Source organism: Xyrauchen texanus, chromosome 37 (assembly GCF_025860055.1).
Source record: "Xyrauchen texanus isolate HMW12.3.18 chromosome 37, RBS_HiC_50CHRs, whole genome shotgun sequence".
NCBI lineage: Eukaryota > Metazoa > Chordata > Actinopteri > Cypriniformes > Catostomidae > Xyrauchen > Xyrauchen texanus.
In genome coordinates, this window is record NC_068312.1 from 11,359,881 (window position 1) to 11,382,267 (window position 22,387).

The window sequence follows — 22,387 nt, forward strand, 5'->3', positions numbered from 1 at the left end:
TTGTTTAACTCCATAGTCTCCTTGTTAGCGTTCGTGTTCTCTGTCATTGTTTTCACCTGTCCTCATTAGTCGACCATTGGTTTCTGTTTATTCACCTTGTTATCTTGTTTTGAGTTCTGTTGTTCATTGGTTCCTGTCTTCCCTTGTCAGTGTATTTAAACCCTGTCTGTTTGTTCAGTCGGGGTCTATCGTTGAATGTTGTTAGCCTGGTATGTGTTCCCTGCCCGTTTTCTCAGTCTTGTGTTTATTTCCCCATTGAGGGTTTTTCCTTTGTTCCCGTGTTTTCTGTGTACCTGCCTTGTTTATTTCATTAATAAAGCTGAACTGCACTTGGATCCGCATCTCCTCATCTGCCTTCGCTGATCATTCATAACAGAACGATAGACCAACTATGGATCCAGCAGTTCAGCGAGCAAACTACCATCTGCTCTGCTTGCAACAAGAAGACCGCCCTATAGAGGACCACATCCGCGACTTCCTTAAGCTGGCGAGTATTTCGGATTTCCCGGACTCCTCTCTGGTGGTCTTCTTCAGGGGCAATCTGCACCTCGCACTGAAGGAGCGGCTAACACCGGCAACGCGTGACTGGACCCTCCGCGACTTCCTGGTGGCGACCCTACGGGTGTGCGACTCAACGCTCGCGGTGGGCGCTGCTGAGAAGGACCCTTCCTCACCGTCCACAGTGGAGTCCCTTCAGGCGCCCCCTGTAACACCAACTCCACCTGTCAACGAGGTCACCCTCACGTCAGTCGCCTTCCAGGGGCCAGCGCGGCCCTCTTCGTCTGCCCGGAGGAGGGAGAGAAGACGGGCTTCCGCCCTCCGGCCCACGCCTGCCCCGGTCTTCGAGCCAGAGCCCACGCCTTTCACGGTGAGCGAACCAGTGCCCACGTCTGTCACGGTGAGCGAGCCAGCGCCTATGCATGTCACTGTGAGCGAGCCTACGCATGTCACCGTGAGCGAGCCTGCACCTACGCATGTCACCGTGAGCGCGCCTGTCGCCTCAGAGGTCAGTGAGCCAGTGCCTGTCGCCTCAGAGGTCAGTGAGCCAGCGCCTGTAGCCTCGACCGTCCCCGAGCCAGCGCCTGTAGCCTCGACCGTCCCTGAGCCAGCGCCTGTAGCCTCGACCGTCCAAGAGCCAGCGCCAGTAGCCATGACCGTCCCAGAACCAGCGTCATCCGAGCTTTCCAGAGCTCCGCCTTTCGAGCCTCCCGAGCTTTCCAGAGCTCCGCCTCCTATGGCTCAGCCTCCTATGGCTCCACCTTCCGAGCCTCCCACGGCTCCGCCTCCCGCGGCTCCGCCTCACGAGCCTCCTACGGCTCCGCCTCCGGGACCTGTCCCTGTCCGATGGCCTCCTCCCAGGTCCCCTGGGCCGGCCCCTGCTCTGCGGCCATCTCCCAGACCACCTAGACCTGTCCCTGTCCGAAGGCCGCCTCCCAGGCCTCCTCGACCTGTCCCTGTCCTGTGGCCACCTCCCAGGCTCCCCGAACCGGTCGATTTTTTCCTTGTCTGCCCCTCTGTGCCCCCCTGGACTTCCTGCATGCCCTTTGTGCCCCCCTGGACTGCCTGCCTGCCCTCTGTGCCCCCCTGGACTTCCTGCCTGCCCTCTGTGCCCCCCTGGACATCCTGCCTGCCCTTTGTGCCCCCCTGAACTTCCTGCCTGCCCTCTGTGCCCCCTTGGACTTCCTGCCTGCTCTCGTTGTTATTGCTAGTCAGTTGCACATGGTATTTGTCCTTCCCCCTTTCTCTAGTAAATCAAAGATCATGGCTATATTCTAGTTAAATAAACATGCCAACACAAGAAAGAAAACTGTCCACATAAAACAATTTCATGGACCCATGAAGCCTATCTAACTTCAAGTCTTTTTTGGCCCTATTCAGGCCTGTTTTTGATTAAATGTTAAGGTGAACAAAACGTGTCAGAACACATGCAGATTGTGAGATAATTTCCTCAGTCATGCTAATACTGTAATTTGACCACGTTGGCGAAATTATATCAATGTTCTGATCCCTGACCTGAATTCTTATCAGTTAATTTAAGAGCGGACAGTGTTAATTAGTTTGACAACAGGCACATTATGAAGCTGTTGCATCTAAGGGATATTTGGGGCATGTAATTGTTTGGTACAGCTGGTATTGGAGCATGAAATCAGCCTTGGAAATGCTCCATTGTGCTGAAAGACGGGACAGAGCTACATCCATCAAAGCACATAATCGGAACACGACATCTTGTTACGACGGCTTGTTACTGAAAATGACTGCACAAACATTTATGCACAAATTTAATGACACTAAGCTCCCTTGACACAAAAGATGGATGTGTCTGTGACAAAGCAAACAAGCGAAAGCTGGATTGCTGTGAACACTGATGGAACATACAGCATGATTGGGCTGAACTAGGGCCAACTCTCTGAGCTTGGATCACGTAGGGTTTTTTTTTGGAGAGAACCCTGTCTGGGTGGAATGATCAACAATAGAGTCACCCAGTCCTGTCAAAACTTGGTTCCCAGTGAAGTGGTCACTTCCTTGATATATCTAGAAAGCCTTTTACTCCCATTACCAACACTGAACAATGTCACTCAATGCTTGAGAGCATGCATCTGCATTTTTTTTATGAGAAACCAAATGGTGAAATAATTGTTGAAAAGAGGTTGTTGCTTGTATCATGTTTATGCAGCCTTTTCAATCTCAATCTCATCAACAAAATAACTGACAAAAATGTTTACTGATTAAAGGTGATGGTAAAGGGTGCATCATGATGATACACTCGGTTGGATTTACTTAAAAAACTGTTTCTAGTGGTTCCATGCAACAGTGTTGGGTAGTTCCAACAGTTGGGTAGTTCCAACATCCACTTGATAAATGAGTCAAGTCATACAGGATACCGATATTCTGCCCATGGCACAAGCAAAACCTTTCCATTTAGCTAGAAATAAATCATGCTTTCCACTGCTGGTCCACATTTTATTACAATGGCGACTTAACGTCCTCTCAGGCACAGTGCGTGACAGGTATTGTACTAAATAAATGACTTGGATTCATCTAAAATGAAAACACTATGGCCAGTGAGAGTTAAATGAAAGCTAAATCAAAATGAAGTGCTTTTTTGGACTTTAAAAACACTCACGTAAGTGTCCATTGATAAACTGAAGTGTCTCAAATATTGAAACGCTGAGCCACAGTTAATCTAAGAAACTGGTCAAGTTACTAGAGAGTGGAACAGAGAGAAACAAACACAAAAAGCATGATATTTATTTAGTATTATGCACACTTTCTCAAACACATACCTTAAAGGAATAGTTCTAGGACTATATTCTAAGTCTATTGAAGCCATACCATAGCTATGTGTAAGGAACAAACTGAAAGCAGTTATTCACTGACAAAGCTCTCAAATATTATTCATGCTTGCTGTTAATTAAAAAATAGTGCCTTTAGATGCATTGCACCAGGTTTGAAATCACTGATGCCAATTGCCATTGGTCCACACTAATGAGATGTGGCAACAATAAATACAAAAATAAGTTTTAAGAGCTATGGTCAGAAAGAAAGATTATCAGTGATCAATAGCTTACATTTTGGTCTGTTCTTCTCTTAAAGCTAAATCGTATGGCTTCAGAACACTTGGAATATGGAATATGGACTTGGAATATAGGAAGTAAAGTGGACTACTTTTTATGATTCTTTTATGGTGCTTTGTCCTTAAAGTAAGGTTCTTTTTCCAATAAGAAGATGGGTCCTCTTTTAATGACAAATGGAAAATTGGCATGAAGATGATTAAGGCAACGATGTACAGTAGGTGGCTAGATGAAAAAAAACATGATCGTTTAATCAACAGTGCAATGCAAAAGAAATTCCAGTTATTCTGCGGTGGAATTTTTTGGTCTTATTTTCACTGTCCTTGCATGTATATGAATGGAGGCAGACACATTCTCCCAACAGATTAGACACTAAATGTTAAAAATACCCTTAGGACTTTTGATTCTTTATGATTTAATCGGCTATGCATTCACAAAAGAGCAGAAAGACAGAGAGAAATCACACACAAGTAAACATTGCTCTGCAAACATTTTCTAAATCTGTATTTTTGTCTTGTTTTCCAGTAAAATAGCTAGACATCCTTAAAAATAATTGAGACTCAAGATAGTGAAGTAAGATTTGAAATAAGAACTGAAGTAAAATGTAGTTATTTTTTTATCCCGTTGGCAATTTTTTTAAGCATAAAAATCTTAATTTTGTTAGATTTGTGCTTAAAAAGAAAACTAATAATAATAAATATTGCTAATGAGAAAAAAATTATTTAAAAAACAACTCATTCTCCAATACATTTTCTGAAAACAAGTCTTAATAACTTAATAATCTTAATGTAGAATATTTGGATTTATTTTATTTTTTTTACTGGAACACAAGAGAAAAATACTGATTAAGATTGATAAACTGATAATAAATAAAAACATTCTTGCACTGTGCATACATGAAACGAACATGCCCTGACGAAACAATTCTGATAACCAGACACAGCCAGCAAAACATAATATCTATGTGGATATGAATATTGAAATGGAAAAAAAAAAATGGTCAATTCATAAATTTGGTTATTAATTGGAATAATTACACTGGGAAAAGCACCGACCAATTTGAAATTATAACATAACAGACCCCTTTGACCCCTATGGTGTTGTATAACTCTCAAAGCTTTCTGTGTAAAGGAATGACTTTGTAAGAAAAACGGCAGAGGAAGCATGACAGCTTAAGCTGAGTTAGCGAGATCACAACTAGAAGAAACGCGAAATGTGTTCCAGGTGGCCTTTCTGGGCATGGCAACGAGGCCAGACATGAATAAAATATTTTCAGGTCATCAATCATTGAAGTTGACAAATGTTTTACATCTGATATTTCACTGGACTAATAAAACAATGGCCAAAATTGTTCTAAAAATTGCCAACCTAGCCATCTACATTTGCTGAAAATGTGAAAATCTCCCCGTGTTCGCACTTAATGCCTTTTCATGGATTAAATAGAGAGCTTCACTCAAATGCAAAAACAGAAGCAAGGCTGCACTAGCACTGACCTGAAGTGGGTATCCGGCCAATCCGGCTGCCTACAGCCAAGGGCAGGCTATGTATTGTTTGACATTAATATAGCAATATGGACAATGTGTCATAGAGCTTCTTACTTGGTCTTAACCCATGGTTAAAAACCCATGTTGGACTGTGCTATGTCCACCACACCCCGATCAGACATGTTTCATTGAGATATTAAATAGGTACAGGAACAAATGGATATTTAACTAATTTATATAATGTGTACAGTATGCTGAACTGCTATGAAAAATGACAGGTTGATCTGATTTGAGCTGGCAGCAAAATGTATGATACTATTTTCATCTGATTTTATTGGTGATTTGACAATCGTCTTTTTCCATGATGCCACCCCCCTTAGGATTGAGCAGTGGGGCAGGGACTCTCCGTATTTCTCATTTTGTTTTTTCCTCTTTCCTCTGATAGCATATAAATGCTCTGTATTGTTTACGTGTTCCTGTGGAGACATGTACAGTAGCTGAGATAGGATCAGAATCTCAGGCATTTAAAGAGAAAGAAAATAGTGGAGAACAAGAGGTAGGGCTCACAGTGGTGCAATAAGGTTACTGAGAGGTTTAACAGAGCTTCACCAGAGATTAATATTACTGTCAAAAGTACCACTAGAATATCCCTTCAGGTCAAGTCTATTTTTATGGCATATTTTAAAGAGAAAAAGTCTGTGCACAGTGACAGGGCAATTGGATCAGAATGCTTCGTAGGCTGGTCTTAAACCAGCATCACCCGCATGAGCACCATGACTCAACATGTAAGAAGCACATGCACCCACAACTCCTAGGATCAAGTCATTTTATTAGTAGTAGAATATATATCTCATATGTGCACAGATATCTCACAATCTGCTACAAATGAACCATAAACCATAACACATCATTAATCATAAAGGTATACACATTGATTAAAGGATTTACACGTTAAGCTCAATCAACAGAATTTGTGGCAGAATGTTAATTATTGCAAAACTAATTGTGATTGCCCCTCCTTAAAACAATTAAAAATAAATCTGGGTTACAGTGAGGCACTTACAATGGAAGTGAATGGGGCCAATCACTAATTGTTTCAAAAAGTACAGTCACAAGACAAAATGCCTGTTAACGTGATTTTATTGTGATAAAATTACATCCTAATCTTGTCTGTGTAAAATAATATCTACTTGTACAACTTCGTTATGACGATATAACGTTGTAAACCCTTAAATGACGCAAAAAAAAGAACATTTTAAACTTTATAGCTCAAATAGTATACGCGTTTTAATAGAATAATTAATGTAGGTAAATTAATAAAAGTAAAAGCTTTACATTTCTGCCTTTAAACCCTCCAAAAATGTACCCCATTCACTTCTATTGTAAGTGTCTCAATGTAACCCGGTTTTTGTTTTGTTTTATAAAGAAAAGGTGGAACATGTCAAAATACATTTTTGTGGTAATCAACATTTTGCCACAAATGCTGTCGATTGATGTTTGAACATTCCTTTATATGATCCTTAGATTTAACATGAAATAACATTTTACTTCCGTAATCTGACATATTTCCTGTTAAAACAGATATTTAACAGAGATGGGACCAAGTCACACATGTGCAAGTCTCAAGTAAGTCTCAAGTCTTAACCTTCAAGTCTCAAGTAAGTCCCAAGTATTTTTTTCTTGGGCAAGTCAAGTCAAGTCAAGTCACAGGCTATGTCAAGTCAAGTCCAAGTCAAGTCCCGGGTCTTTAACTTCCAAGTCCGAGTCAAGTCTCAAGTATTTTATTTTTTGTCAAGTCACAAGTCATAAAAATAGCGACTCGAGTCCAAGTCACCAAGTCACAAGTCCCCATGTCTGATATTTAACTTGAAAAACGACTTCAGGAATTTGTTGGATCTTGAAGCTTGGTCTCTAAATGACTTGAAATGGTTGGTGGGAAGGGCTTGATTATGTCAGCTGAAAAGGAAAGGAAAGCAAAATTTTGCTGAAAGATTACGATGATTACGAAGACATATTTGTTCTTTGAAATAACGTACATGTGGTGAATTTTGACTAATCAATCACCTATTGATTGTATAATGTATCATTTCCATAAACCTGCGCCATATCCAACATATAGGACTTTTTAAGATGAGAGACCATTTGCGAACTGACATGCGACAGGGAAGGGGACCATACTTGTTCATCCAAATAGCATTTGACAAATATTGCCTTTCTCCTGCCACTGACTGTCAGATTGACAGACGAATATGGAGCCAGTGCAGTTAATGTTGATGTTATCCCTGTGTACAGCTTTGACTATTCAAATGCACTTCTCGTGTGTACAACACCTCTTTATATCATTAGCAACTGCTATATGTGCCACTGCCCAGACTAAAAATTCAAATTTGGCAAGATAACCCTTAACACAGTCTGTTCTTTTTTTTTTTAAATTTCCCTCAGCTGTAACCTACAGGACCAGGATGGCTAAGAGCATCTGGCATGGCTGAAAGAGAGGAATGCTGAGGAAGAAATGGAGAAAGGACTGACTGAAGTCACATTTGGCTGGCCTTCCCCAGCAGAGACCACAAGGCCCTACTAAATCTACATAAAGTCATGAGGGGAGCCTCCTCTGAAAATAATCTTTCTGAAGATGAAGAGAGACAGACAGACAGAAGAGTGTAAAGCCATACTGACAAGTTCTGTGAGAACAGCCTGTCTATGGAGAGAGCGACAGAACTGGTACTGCTTACAGAGAAGTGTAATGGGTCGATCCACTTCAAGACGGTACTGCTTACGTTCTGTTAAGGAGAGGAGTACTGGAGCGATCCACTTTAAGCCGGTACTGCTTAAGTTCTGTTAAAGAGAGGAGCACTGGAGCAATCCACTTCAGCCCGGTTTAGTCCAGTTTATATGACAAACCATGAATCAGTGCCATGTTATTAGTAAGGACTTTAACAGCTTCTTCACACACCTGGACACAATAACTCTGAATAGATTTTCCAAGCTGAACTTTGTTTCTTTTTGATTTTGTACAATATCTTAAATTATTTTCTATTTATTTTACTCCCCACATTGTAGCTGTGAATGTGTAAGATGCTTACCACATTAATATATATATATATATATATTAGGGCTGTCAATCAATTAAAATTTTTAATCGAATTAATTACATGGTGTCCCGATTAATTAATCGCGATTAATCGCATATACAAATATTTGCTGAGAAAGCCCATCATATAGGCCTAACAATAATTCTATATAAAATGATTATACATATTTATATTAATATATAATTAAACATAGTTATCTTTAAATATTACAAAATTATATATATATATATATATATAAAAAATATTCAGATAATTAAAATGCATTACATTCTCGTGGCAGAAGAGTTAATCATTGATAAGACAATACAAAAAGTGGCTTTAGAATACAATGTATTGTTTACTACCATATTATTTATCATAAGTTAATCATTGGCACACAGTTCACAGCAATCCATTTCACAAGTGAATTTGTTAATCAGTTGGAGATTTATTATGAGGGCTTGTTTAAGAGCCCGTCTATTTACACCTGCGTCAGACATGCTTGTGTAGTGTCTCGGGTGCATTGCATCATAAACATAAAATGTTTAGTTCACTGTTTCATGGTAAATATAGTTTAATACTCAATCTTTAAACAAATCTTTAGATCCCTTAGTTCGCATTTGTGCTCCTTCAAGTGTTTTTTGTACAATTAATTGCACTGAATTAACGCGTTAAATCGACAGCCCTAATATGTATAAATATATATACAGTATGTGTTGTAAAGGTAAAAGTTCGCCCCAAAATTAAAATGGTCATAATTTACTCACCCTCATGTCATTACAAACCTGTATGACTTTCTTAAGCAGAACACAAAAGGAAAAAAATTAAAGAATACTCTGGTCCATCTTTTCATAACAGTAGAAGTGGATAATGCCTCACTTTAAAGGTTAAAAAAAGCATTGTTGGGCCAAAAGTTGGGCAGAATACTAAATACACTCTCATAAATGTAACATTCAGACTACTTTTAGAATCCTTCTAGAAAACATATCTATACAGGGAAGGCACAAGGGGAACAATTATGTGTAAAATGTCTATATTATTTAATCTGTACCATTATACCCCTACTTTTACAGACTGATCTCACGGTAAAATGGAAAACAGTTGGTTGAAATTCCTTAGCTAAAATAAGTCTGTCCTTACTTAAAATTCAAACACTGCCCGCAGTGGCCAAAGCGGTAAGTGTTGTTGGGTGTAGCGGCACATGTGCGCTCCATTTTCCGGGTGTAATGTCCACAGAGGGGCGCCAAAAGTGAGTTGTGAAGTGAGTTGTTTTCAGCTGTGCATGCCTACAATGAAGAGGAAAGCATATTTTATAAACTGAAACCCCAAATATAAACCTAACCATCAGTGGAGTAAAAATGTTATGTTAAAGGGGAAAATGCAACCTCCAAATTGTGCTTGTTATTGATTATGCGAATGCGATTACATCCAGGTTTCAATGCTGGATTCAAATCCGGGTCTCCCACACTGCTGACACAACATGCTTCCGGTCACTCCATAAGGGAAGATAAGCATGCTGGAGCCGATGCAAAAATGTATAATAGAAGATGCCGTTTGTCGGTGAGTCGGCATTATGTGGCCAATCCTAGGATACTGAATCTCTTAGAAACAACATGCTGACTTCCCGTGTGATTATGTTGATGTTTAACATCCAAGTGAATCTTGATAGCTAGTTGGCTGAAAATTTTATTAACACATGTGCCTTGTTTTTTTAGTCATGATGGAAGTATTCTAAAAGTGTTTTAGAACAAAATTGTTTAACGTAACTGAAATCTGAATAGGGGTGCTTGAAAACATCACTAGGGCTAAATTCAGTTAATTAATTTTTGTGTTCTGAACATGTAACGGGGTAACTAGTATTCTGTTACAGTCCAACCCTGGACATAAGATTAAGAGAGGTGAGCAACAACCAGAAATGTACTGTGTGTGTTTTGTTTTTCTTAAGTGAGAATCTTGACATCAATCACACATTCATAAGCGCTATAAGAGGAGCTTGTTTACAGTGGCCTGCACCGTTTTTAACGCTATGCTACTTTTCACAAAATATTATACCAAAAATTATCGTATGCCTTATGTATTGTAATATGATGCAGAAATAGCATGGATGTGTTTTATGATGCATTTGGGTCCTTTTTATACGATTTAAAGTGAGGCTTTCTCCACCGCCAGTGTATTGAAAATATGGATTGGGATATTCATTAAAACCTCTTTTGTGTTTTACATAAGACAAAAAGTCATACAGGTTTGAAACGACATGAGGGGGAGTAAATTATAACAGAAATGTTATTTATTGGTGAACTATTGCAATTGTATACTTGTTGTCCACTGATTAATCCCAGTCCAGCCACCTCAGTATAAGCTAAAGCACTTCCCAGTCTAAAACCCAATCTACACAGCAACTGTCAGAGCTGTGGTGCAGAATGTGGCGCACAAGGACATGGGTTCAAATCCGGCCTGGGTCATGTCCCAATCCCCCCCACCCACTTTTCCCACTTTCTACCTCTACTGTCCTACAAAACTAAAAAGGCTAAAACGGGCCAAAATAAAATTCTGTAAAAATGTATGATGTGACAATAGTGCAATAATAGGCTGCTTCCGAGAACATTACAAGCAACACTTGAATTGTAGACAGCTTCATTGATTATAACAGCAACATTATTGTTTTGTTGCATCGTGCCAATCGCTTGCAGTGTAGGCCAGGGTGTAGGACTCAACATTTTTCATCAACATCAAGGGAAAGCGAATGATAGACAATGTAAAGAAGTCCAATTCTTCATTAACTAATATTTCACATTGACCCTTTTCAGATTTGTTTTGTTTACTCATGTTCTACGCTGCTACTTATTGTTTTCCGGTTCACTGGAGATGGAAAAAATGATAAGCATTACACTCCTTAAAAAATGTACAGGACTCATACGCACAATATTGCTTTTTTTAATTACGCTAACATAGGCCTATAAGCAAGCACCGGAGCCTCATCTGCTAGAATGTATTTTTGACATAGTGGGCTGAGAGGGAATGCAATTTTTTGTACAATATAAGTTCCTATATTTAAAGTGGTAGTTACCATAAATCTGTTAATATGTTTGCAATCATCTGCCATCTCATACCAACACGTTTCATAGAGCTAGTTCATGCGTTCTTTCACAGAATTTTCTCTGTAACAATGAATTCTAAACAACATAAAAAATTATTATTTTTTTTTTTTTAGGTCTGAAATACTAACCTGATGCTGTAAGATAGTGGTTTGATGATGGCGTTCTGATGTTAACAGGACAAATGTGAAAATAGAATTTTAGGTAGGCTATTTTTAATGATCATGTAGAGTGGCAGAGATCAAATGTTGAATTGCAAAGGGAATACAAATTGGGGGTGGGGGGGAGGGTCTCTGTACATAATTCCCTCTTGTTTTATTGTATGTATGTGTACATGTTTTGAGTAAATGGACATGATCATTATTGTGAAATGAATAAATAAAGCTCCTAATTATTCAGATGTGGGTCTCAGAATGTTTGCGTATGTACTTGGTGGGGAAAAATGTGTTATCTAAATCTGACAAAACTTTCATATATATATATATATTCACAATTTTGGTGTGAAAAAAGATCAATATTTAAGTACTTTTTAACTAAAATATTGCTTTCGGTCAGCAGCAGTGCGCGTGTGACATAATCGCGTTGCCATTCATGTGAGAACTGACACACTTGCGACACACCCGAAAGAGGAGCGCTGTTTACAACAGAGAAGGATGATCGCTGAACAGAAGCTTCATGTTTTTGGTTTAGATCTGTATTTGTATCTGTTTACTCACAGTGGTGTGTTTGTGTGCTTATCCTGGATTTCTCAACCGGAAGAAGAATGATAGATTACGTCCGTAACATGCCAATGTGAATTTGTCACACGAGAAACCACATGCTGCTGAATGGATGCGATGGTTTATAGTTAAAAAGAAAATAAATATTGAAATTTTTTGCACCAAAAGTGGTTGTATCACTTTAGAAGACATTAATTTAACAGCTGGAGTCGTGTGGATGATGTTTATGCTGCCTGTCTGTTCTTTTTGGAGCTTCAAATGTCTGATCACCATCCACTTGCATTTTAAGGACCTATTGAGCGGAGATAATTTTTTACACAATGTTTCCTTTGAATTTGTGCATAGTCGAGTCAAGTCCATCTGTCACAAGATTAAGACGGGGGTTTTCAAACTTTCAGATGATGATATTGCAAGGGACCCCCTTCCTGAAATATTAAATCAGCTATATATACTATATTTTCATGTAGTAAGATCCATTTACACAATGTGAAAAAAATTGTGTGTGGGGGGAAAAAAAAAATGTATAAAGACATGTCCGCAAAATGAAATAGGCAATTATGTTGTCATTTTACTGAAGCCAAAGAAAATTGTCCATATTATCTTCACTCAAAAAAGATGGTTCTTCAAAGGTTCTTTACTGACGGGTTATATATATATATATATATATATATATATATATATATATATATATATATATATATATATATATATATATATACCCATTAATAGTTTTAGCAGGAAAGTTGCTTATTTTTCTTTTGCATCACTCTATGTTTCTAAAAGTAAAACTTTGGCGAATTTAAAGATTATAGTTTATCGTAAATGTGCTGTTTGGGAGCCAGAGGTTTGCCATGACTAATTGCACAAAATAATTGTTCTTGTTGCAACATTAACCTCTACTCACTCAATAATGATACATTATTTTCCTCAGAGCTTTTTAACCTTTAGATTTAGAAATATAGCCGCAATGTCAAAATAAAACCTGCATCCAGTAAATTTTTCCAAATAATAATCCTGATGAGAATTCAAGAAGATAGAACCAAGAGCTCATGACATCTGTTTTTCTCATCCTGCAGGGCATGAAACTGATGGACCAACTTTAGTGCTTATAATAACCTTTAAATAATAATCACAGAATTAATTAAACTATGCCTGTTAACAGACAACAGCCACTTTTGTCACTACTTGATCAAGGCAGCACAGCACGTGGGAACATTTTTGCAAAATGTTGAGCAAGTTTATATTAAGCGCTTTACATTTTAACCTTTACAAAGTAAATCTTTCTGTATCTGGTGATCTACTAGACATTAGATTGTCTTTTTATTTTATTTTATAGATCTCTACCAGAACATGCAAGTGTGACCAACTCAAGAGGTGAGCTGTCATTTTGTAATTTTTTATAAAATACTGATAATATGTTCTAGAAAAAGGTGGTAATTTTCAGGTTTCCATCCCACCAGCAGTATGAGATAACAGCTTATGCCTGCCTTAAAGCTATCAGATTATGTGAGTTTTAAATAGTACTTTTTATCTCTCATTTTTATATCTATTTTTGCCATTAATTTATACACTATGATTATGTAATACAATGTAATTTCTTTGTATCATATGTTTACAAAAAAGCAGATACACCGAATCCAGGGCATGCTGGGTGACTCCAGTCAGGCTTCCTGAGCAACCAATTGGCCCGGTTGCTAGGGTGGGCAGAGTCACGTTGAGTTAACCTCCTCGTGGTTGCTATAATGTGGTTCTCGCTCTTGGTGGGGCAAGTGGAGAGTTGTGTGTGGATACCACGGAGAATAGCATGAAGCCTCCACACCCGCTAGCTCTCCGCGGTAATGCGCTCAACAACCCACGTGATAAGATGCACGGATTGACAGTCTCAGGCATGGAGGCAACTGAGATTCGTCCTCCACCACCTGGAATGATGTGTCACTACACCACCACAAGAACTTAGAAAGCATTGGGAATTGGGCATTCCAATTTGGGGAGAAAAGGGGAGAAAAAAAAAGCAGATACACTATGTCTTCCAGCTGTGTTCAGTGAGGACACTTCTCTACGCTTCTCCACGAAGCACGTGAGTGATAAAGACTGAATTTGTTATCCATACAGAATTTTGGAATGTTTCAATTATTTACTTAGGTTTATGCATAAACATTTTGCCCAGTAACAAAATAAATAAATTAAATTAAATCCTCACCTTTTATTTCACCTTTTCTTTTTCACATTGTGAAGGGCTCACATACACTCACCTAAAGGATTATTAGGAACACCTGTTAAATTTCTCATTAGTGCAATTATCTAATCAACCAATCACATGGCAGTTGCTTTAATGCATTTAGGGGAGTGGTCCTGGTCAAGACAATCTCCTGAACTCCAAACTGAATGTCAGAATGGGAAAGAAAGGTGATTTAAGCAATTTTGAGCGTGACATGGTTGTTGGTGCCAGATTTCACAATCTGCTCAGTTACTGGGATTTTCACGCACAACCATTTCTAGGGTTTACAAAGAATGGTGTGAAAAGGGAAAAACATCCAGTATGCGGCAGTCCTGTGGGTGAAAATGCCTTGTTGATGCTAGAGGTCAGAGGAGAATGGGCCGACTGATTCAAGCTGATAGAAGGGCAACTTTGCCTGAAATAACCACTCGTTACAACCGAGGCATGCAGCAAAGCATTTGTGAAGCCACAACACGCACAACCTTGAGGAGGATGGGCTACAACAGCAGAAGACCCCACCGGGTACCACTCATCTCCACTACAAATGGGAAAAAGAGGCTACAATTTGCAAGAGCTCACCAAAATTGGACAGTTGAAAACTGGAAAAATGTTGCCTGGTCTGATGAGTCTCGATTTCTGTTGAGACATTCAGATGGTAGAGTCAGAATTTGGCGTAAACAGAATGAGAACATGGATCCATCATGCCTTGTTACCACTGTGCAGGCTGGTGGTGGTGGTGTAATGGTGTGGGGGATGTTTTCTTGGCACACTTTAGGCCCCTTAGTGCCAATTGGGCATCATTTAAATGCCACGGCCTACCTGAGCATTGTTTCTGACCATGTCCTTCCCTTTATGGCCACCATGTACTCATCCTCAGATGGCTACTTCCAGCAGGATACTGCTCCATGTCACAAAGCTCGAATCATTTCAAATTGGTTTCTTGAACATGACAATGAGTTCACTGTACTAAAATGGCCCCCACAGTCACCAGATCTCAACCCAATAGAGCATCTTTGGGATGTGGTGGAACGGGAGTTTTGTGCCCTGGATGTGCATCCCACAAATCTCCATCAACTGCAAGATGCTATCCTATCAATATGGGCCAACATTTCTAAAGAATGCTTTCAGCACCTTGTTGAATCAATGCCATGTAGAATTAAGGCAGTTCTGAAGGTGAAAGGGGGTCAAACACAGTATTAGTATGGTGTTCCTAATAATCCTTTAAGTGAGTGTATATTCTCCACATATACTGAAAAACTGACTCTGAACCTAATTGTGTATTTCTATTCAGACAGATGCTGTTGGACCCCACAACCTCTTTACCTGCAGAGGGGGGCTGCCAATCAATTACACCAAAATACACAGTGATGGATGGTGAGGACATAATAGAGGATTGTGCAGATATTTTTGTGGAATTTAGCCTTAGTTGTATCTATTTTTTGTTTCCAAAGGACTTCGCTCTTCCTTGAACGATTGGTTGTCAGTATGGAATGAAAAATGCTCTCACTATAAAAGATAAAAGAATGTAAATGTTACTGTCTGAGCCTTAATGTGTGGAGCAGTGTGGGTCTGCTAATAATATGCATTTATTGTTATGTATATGTATTTATTAATGTAAATATGTACAGTATATATATATATATATATATATATATATATATATATATATATATATATATATATATATATATATATATATATTATTCCATTAATGAGTGATTTATGTATTTGGAATTATTTAATCACAATCATTTATTTAATCACAATCATTTATTAATGTATTCAGCTAACAATTACTGTAAAAGCATGATTTTTTCCCACAATTTTTCATTTAAATACAAAATAAAAGTACTTAATTGACATATGCCTTTAATTTTATTTATGTATTTGTTTGTTTGTGTTTATAATATAATACCATAATTGAGGCTATAATGTTTTATAGGAGCAGAAATGTACAGCATCAAAAAGGTTCTTTATGGCAAATTTGATTTTAAATAGCACTTTCAAAGGAAGGTTCTTTATGGAACCTTTAAAAAGGGTTCTATTTAGCACCAAAAATGGTTCTGCCAAAGAACCCTTATTTGGTACTATTTAGAACCATTTGTTTTTGTCTAAAGGTTGTCTAAAATATTCACTATTAATATATTAATATTAACAGTAGTAATGTTCAATTCTGCAATTGCTGCTAACTTTTGTTCTAATGTTAATTATTTATAAAATTTTTACACTTTAATCCGACATCACTGGACACCCTAAGACACATTTTCCACATTGGTGTGCCCTTGGAGGGTCCCGGACCCAAAAATGTAATTATTTAATAATCAACCTTGGAAGGGAGTCGCGTGACGCCATGCAAGGTTCGGACGCGTGAACAGCAAGCTCTGTACACTTTGCTAGTTTTACTACTTTTTGTGTCATAAACTAGTGAGATTCGATACACCCTGTTCCATAACTGTTCTATGAAGACAATAAGTCAAAGATTTCAAAATCCTCAGGTTCTGGAGACATGAAGAGCTCAAGCTGAAGTCCCTTAGCAGCAGGCCACAAGCCCAGGTCTCAATTTGGCCAGTGAGGTGAAAGAGATTCAGCTTCAACTGTTGAGCATAATGGCAATGTGACAAAGGTCATTGGTGACTTGGAGGATCTTGCTGTAATACGTCAATTGATCACTGTCATGGAGACTAAATTCACTGAGTTAGTTACAAGTGTGTCAGATGTTGAGAAATCGATTATCTAGCAACCAAGGCAGACTTGGAGCTCATCTGGGAAAAGTTGGAAGACCTTGAGAATCATAACCATCGAAAAATGGAGTGGTGGTGGCGTAGTGGCTAAAGCACAGGGCTGTTAATCGGAAGGTCGCTAGTTCTAACCCCACGGTCACCACCATTGTGTCCTTGAGCAAGGCACTTAACTCCAGGTTGCTCTGGGGCAGAATCCCTCCGGGGGGGATTGTCCCTGTAATAAGTGCACTGTAAGTCGCTTTGGATAAAAGTGTCTGCCAAATGCATAAATGTAAATGTGAAACAACGTCTGAATTGTTGGAATTCCTGGGAACGAAGAAGGCAGAGATATGGTGATATTCCCGAGTCTGCACGACATAACAGGCCATAAACTGGAAATCAAGTGAGCTCACAGAGTTCTGACTCTGAGATCTGTGGAGGAAGACAGGCCCCAATCAATTCTGGCCAAATTTCTGAGATCTTGTGTTACATGAGGGGAGGAGTAAAGGAAGGCTTTCTTGGATGAACCACAGCAATTTCTTGTTCCCAGACTTTGCGAATTCAACAAGAGAGAAACATGATTGATTCAAGAATTACATCAACGGAACGAAATGGTCGCTTTTGCACTGATGTTCCCGGCAAAATTGAGAATAGATACTAAGGATGGCTGCAAAATATTTACATGCCCACAACAAGCAATGTCCTTCATAGAGTCAATGACTGGATGATTTTGGCTAATATTTACACAACTAACGCTGATGATCAGGGCATTTTATAGATCTTGAAGGGTTGTTGCAAGCCACTGGCACCCTTCATGATATAATATTGGAAAAGACTTTGTCTTTTATAATAAAAGACACTTTAATCTTTTAAGACCCAGTCCATGATCATAGTGAAGCAAAATTGTGCAAGCCCCAAGAGCAATAGTCACACTTCACAGGATGTGCAAAAATCTTGGTCTTACAGATATTTGGAGACATTTGAACCCATCTGGTAGGGATTATGCATTTATTTAATCAGTCCCATAATATGTATTCTAGAATATATATATATTCACTCATTCCACCTTTTGTCAATTGTTCAATTGGAAACAAATTATTCATAGATCACACCCTGGTGAGTTTAGAGGTGTTGCAACATACAGAGAAAAAGAAATCATATAGTTGGCGCTTTGATTATCCCTTTTGCAAAATACTGAATTTCAACAAATGCTATAGGCTTGAGGGTGATCTCTTTACTTGGGTCAGTTAGCAACCTCCAAGCAACAGCCTAACAACCATCAAGAACACCCTAGCAACTGCATAGAAACATGTTAAACACCACTTAGGACATCATGGCAACTACACCTCAACAACCTGGCAACCATCCACAATAACGAGGTGGTGACTTTTGCTATGGCAAAATGTAAAAATATAACTATTACTTTTATTACTTTATGTTATAAGGTATGGAGAAGTGAACTACATGTGTGATCATTTCTTTTCATGAACTTACTCTCAAAAAATTACTCTTTGGCTGAATGTGATTCAATCATGGACAATGGTTCCACATGCTTGAAATTTGTTTTATTGACTTAAAATTACTATGTCATCTCTACACAAATACTTTGTGTTGAGGGAATTGGGTGAAACAAACTAAATTAGATATGTCAAAGTATGGTTGTAAATGAATATTTTTTTATTATTTAATTTTTTTTTATACCAGCTAGTGACAGTAAACAGTAGCATGCTAATACATGCTGGAAGAAAGCACAACCAAGTGCAGCTTGGTAACTAACTATGTTAGCACAGCAACTGCTTAAAGGTGCTATTTGTTAGATTGACAACAAGCATTTGAAATGGGTACTGCAGTTCAAATTCAAAATATTTAGGAGTTGTTTGCCCTGCCCCAGACTCGAAGCTCATGCGGGTTGCCACATTCATTGATTCAGTCACAAAATACAATAAACTCTTCTAAAATGGATGTAAGGTTTACATTAGATTAGATAGATAAAAACTGTAGCAAGAAGTTAAGGATGGGCATGAGTAACATTACTCGATTTGGACATCTGTATTCATTAAGTAATTACATTAGAAAATTGAATATATTTTGAGTCAAGCTTGTGGTTTCTGTTGTATTTTTCTGTCACACTGGTTGTTGCCGATGAGGTAAACAGCTGTGGCCTGTCCGCTCCGCCGCATTAGTCAGGATCACTTCACCGGCTGTGTCTCGCTGCCTTGAAACCAGGCTGCACATGAAACACAGAATATGAATGCGAGAAATCAAATGCTGAATTTCTCAAAATATCCATCCTTACTAGTAGCTGAGATAAATTAGACAGCAAATTTTAGGTTGCGCTCAAAGCTTACCTGTTAAGGAGAAAATTAGCCAACACATCATTCGTTTTAAAGGATTTCCTGGCTTTAACCTGTCTCAAATTGGAGGCATCTCCAATATTTATCCTTGTTTTACCACACCTCTGGTCGCGGTGGTTTTTAGATGGATGGTGAGGCTTTTTAGGTCGGGTGGAATCTGTTTTCTCTGACCAGTTTGCTTGCTGGCTTCCATGGCTGCAGCATGCAGTGTTGTATGCCTGCAAACTTGTTCAAATCTGGCAACCCGGCAGTGTCTAAATACTATTGGTGAGTGGGCAGTGGATCACACTGGCCAAAACATAAACAGAAATTCCGGCCTGGAATAGAAACTTCAATGTAGAATATACTGGCTGTATGTAGCATTGCTATCGGAGAAGCAAATATTTCAACTTGGCATGTGTCATAATTCTCTAATTACATATTATTGTCATTTTATGATTTAGTACAGTAAAAACATTACATATAGCACCTTTAATAGAGAGAGCATCAAATATCACTCACCAAACATTCCTGTCCTCATCATTAGTTTAAACTCAGCTCTTCACCATAATGATAACCCCCAAAACTCCAACATAACAGAAAAACTTTTAGATCTCAATTCAACAAAACATTAAATACCACAACCCCTTTACATTCACTTTGCACAAAAACACATAAAATAACACTTAATTTTAACATTTACTCTTCCTATCGAGTTCCATGCCAAACATGCTAGGAACTGGAAATCCCCAGCCCAGCCCAGTTTCAGTTAACCAGTTTCAGTTATTTATGTTGTCCCAACACAAATGGATTAAAGCAAACTTTTTCATTGAAAAAAGTTTACTCAGATATAAGCATTTTTTGAGTAATATGAACAAGGGAACATTTAGTAAATCTAACGAAAGTGAAAGTTCTTTTTGTGTGTGTGTAACCTAAACATCTAGATAATGAAATATCTCGATATTTCACCCCATTGACCTAACAACAACCAAAACAACTCTAACAAGAATTTCAGAGCAACTTATTTCCTATTTCCTTCATAATTCTAAATACAGCACCCGTTTATGTGTTCTACTGTTCTGCAAATAAACTGCAGGTCTGGGCAGGGTGCTGCAGCACAGATAACAGGCACACAGGAGATAACAAGGGTAACATGAGCGTGGAGTGACTGTGTGAGCTCTTTTGAGACTTACTAAAAAGAGAATGAAGTGAATTCCTCAGAAAAATAAAGAGATAAAAATATTATAGGGCTGGCTCGATTGGTTGGCAATCTAATGAAGCAACACGGCCAACGTTTGGACTCACCCACAAAAACTATATGTACAAGAATTCCACCCTGGAACAGCAACAAAGCAAATGTGAATATCATCTGACAATAACAAATCCTTAGAGGTTATGTAAAGGTGAAAAACTTCCTCTATGGCAGATACACAATTACTCACAGATGACAGTAAGTGAAGATAAACTTGACGAAGAAACCATTGGCACTGTCTATCTGGAGTTTTCCTAAAGAGATATATCAGATCATAGTGGAATAGAGCAACAGTTGACAGTGTGGAACACATCAACCACTAATATTCTGCATTAAACTGGACTATATTATCAGTTATAGGGTTAGTTCACCCAAAAATGAAAATAATCCCATAATTTACTCACCCTCAAGCCATCCTAGTTGTATATAACTTTCTTCTTTCAGCCAAACACAATTGGAGTAATATTAAAAAATATCCTCGCTCTTCCAAGCTTTATAAACGGAGTGAATGGTACCTTAGATTTTGAAGCCCAAAAAGCACATTCATCCATCAAAAAAATAATCCATACAGCTCCAGGGGGTTAATAAAGGCCTTCTGAAGCAAAGCGATGCATTTTTGTAAGATAAATATCCATATTTCTAACTTTATAAACTATAATCACTGGCTTCCGGTAACTGCCGTCTGCGCGTTCACTGGCTTCCTCTATCCTCTGCGCTTTCGCGTTCGTCACTTCTCACTGGCGCTTACTCCTACGTCATACACGGGAACTCAACTCTCTTGTGAACACACTGATGGCTGTTACCAGAAGCAAGTGATTATAGTTTATAAAGTTATAAATACGGATATTCTTCTTACAAAAACACATATTATAAAGCTTGGAAGAGCCAGGGTATTTTTTTTATATAACTCAGATTGTGTTTGTCTGAAAGAAAAAAGTAATATACAACTAGGATGGCTTGAGAGTAAATTATGGGATAATTTTAATTTTGGGTGAACTAACCCTTTAAATCAAATGACATTTTCAGTGCACAATTTCTACATAATCTTTCCACTCAAGATTACAGGAAATTACTTACCTCTACCCACTACAATTGTTCTCAGGTAGGAAAATTAAAAGCAGAAAAAAAACCCAGCTTCAAAGTAAATAATGTAGGCCTACATTTATAGAACAGAATAAATAACTTGATGATCTGACATGAAATGATCTATGATTTTACACAGTAGTATCAATGGATGCATTATTAAAGGACAAAGGAAAAATATTACTTTAAAAATCTTACATTTCTCTTTTAAAAAAACAAGAAAACAATCATTCCCATCTTTAACTAGTAGTAGGTATTTCAGAGGTTCCATGTGCATCACTGTTTCCGTCGCTAATAAAACATTTTTTTTTTTTAAATAAAACCTGCGCACACAATAACATTTCAAAAGGACAGTCCATACAGTGTTGGGTGTAATCTGATTGCAAAGTAATTAGTTACTGCATTCTAATTACTTTTTTGCCCCATAGAAGATGTAGCATTTTATGTTCATGAAATCAAATTACAGTTTCAGACTTTCAAGTAAGGTAATTAAGTAAATGGGTTAGACATTTCTAAAATCACACTATTTATGTATAATTAATTTAAAATATGAATTTATGTGTTCATATATACATATTTTTGTGTTTCTGTGACAGCTGAACTGTGTACAACAGTGAACGAGGAAGAAATAAAGACATTATTTTGGCATAAATGTGTCAAGTGGCACAACAAAAAGAATTTGAGAAAAGTAATATGATTACATTTTTAAATTAAGTAATCAGTAAAGTAATCTGCTAACAATTTAGATACATAATTGTCATAATTCTGTTACTTCTTAAATAATTTCCCCAACACTGGTCATACAGAATTATGACTAATGGTCAAAAGTAATCACTCATG

At 38.2% G+C, this 22,387-nt stretch overlaps 1 protein-coding gene and 1 long non-coding RNA gene across 2 annotated transcripts in view; one reads left to right on the forward strand and one right to left on the reverse strand.

The window, feature by feature from the left end:
* LOC127630617 (beta-1 adrenergic receptor-like) overlaps window positions 1–10,611 on the forward strand; it is a 39,561-nt gene extending 28,950 nt beyond the window's left edge. Inside the window, exon 2 of the mRNA XM_052108238.1 lies at window positions 7,499–10,611. Within this exon, the coding sequence (XP_051964198.1) occupies window positions 7,499–7,526 (28 nt within the window). The 3' untranslated portion in view covers window positions 7,527–10,611. The remainder of the gene's footprint in view (window positions 1–7,498) is intronic.
* Window positions 9,324–18,462, reverse strand: LOC127630622 (uncharacterized). Its single transcript, XR_007968886.1, has 3 exons — window positions 18,374–18,462; window positions 14,142–14,193; window positions 9,324–9,413 (listed from the first exon to the last, which is right to left on the reverse strand). It is a non-coding gene; the product is annotated as an uncharacterized LOC127630622 (long non-coding RNA).
* Between the last annotated feature and the right edge of the window lie 3,925 nt (window positions 18,463–22,387).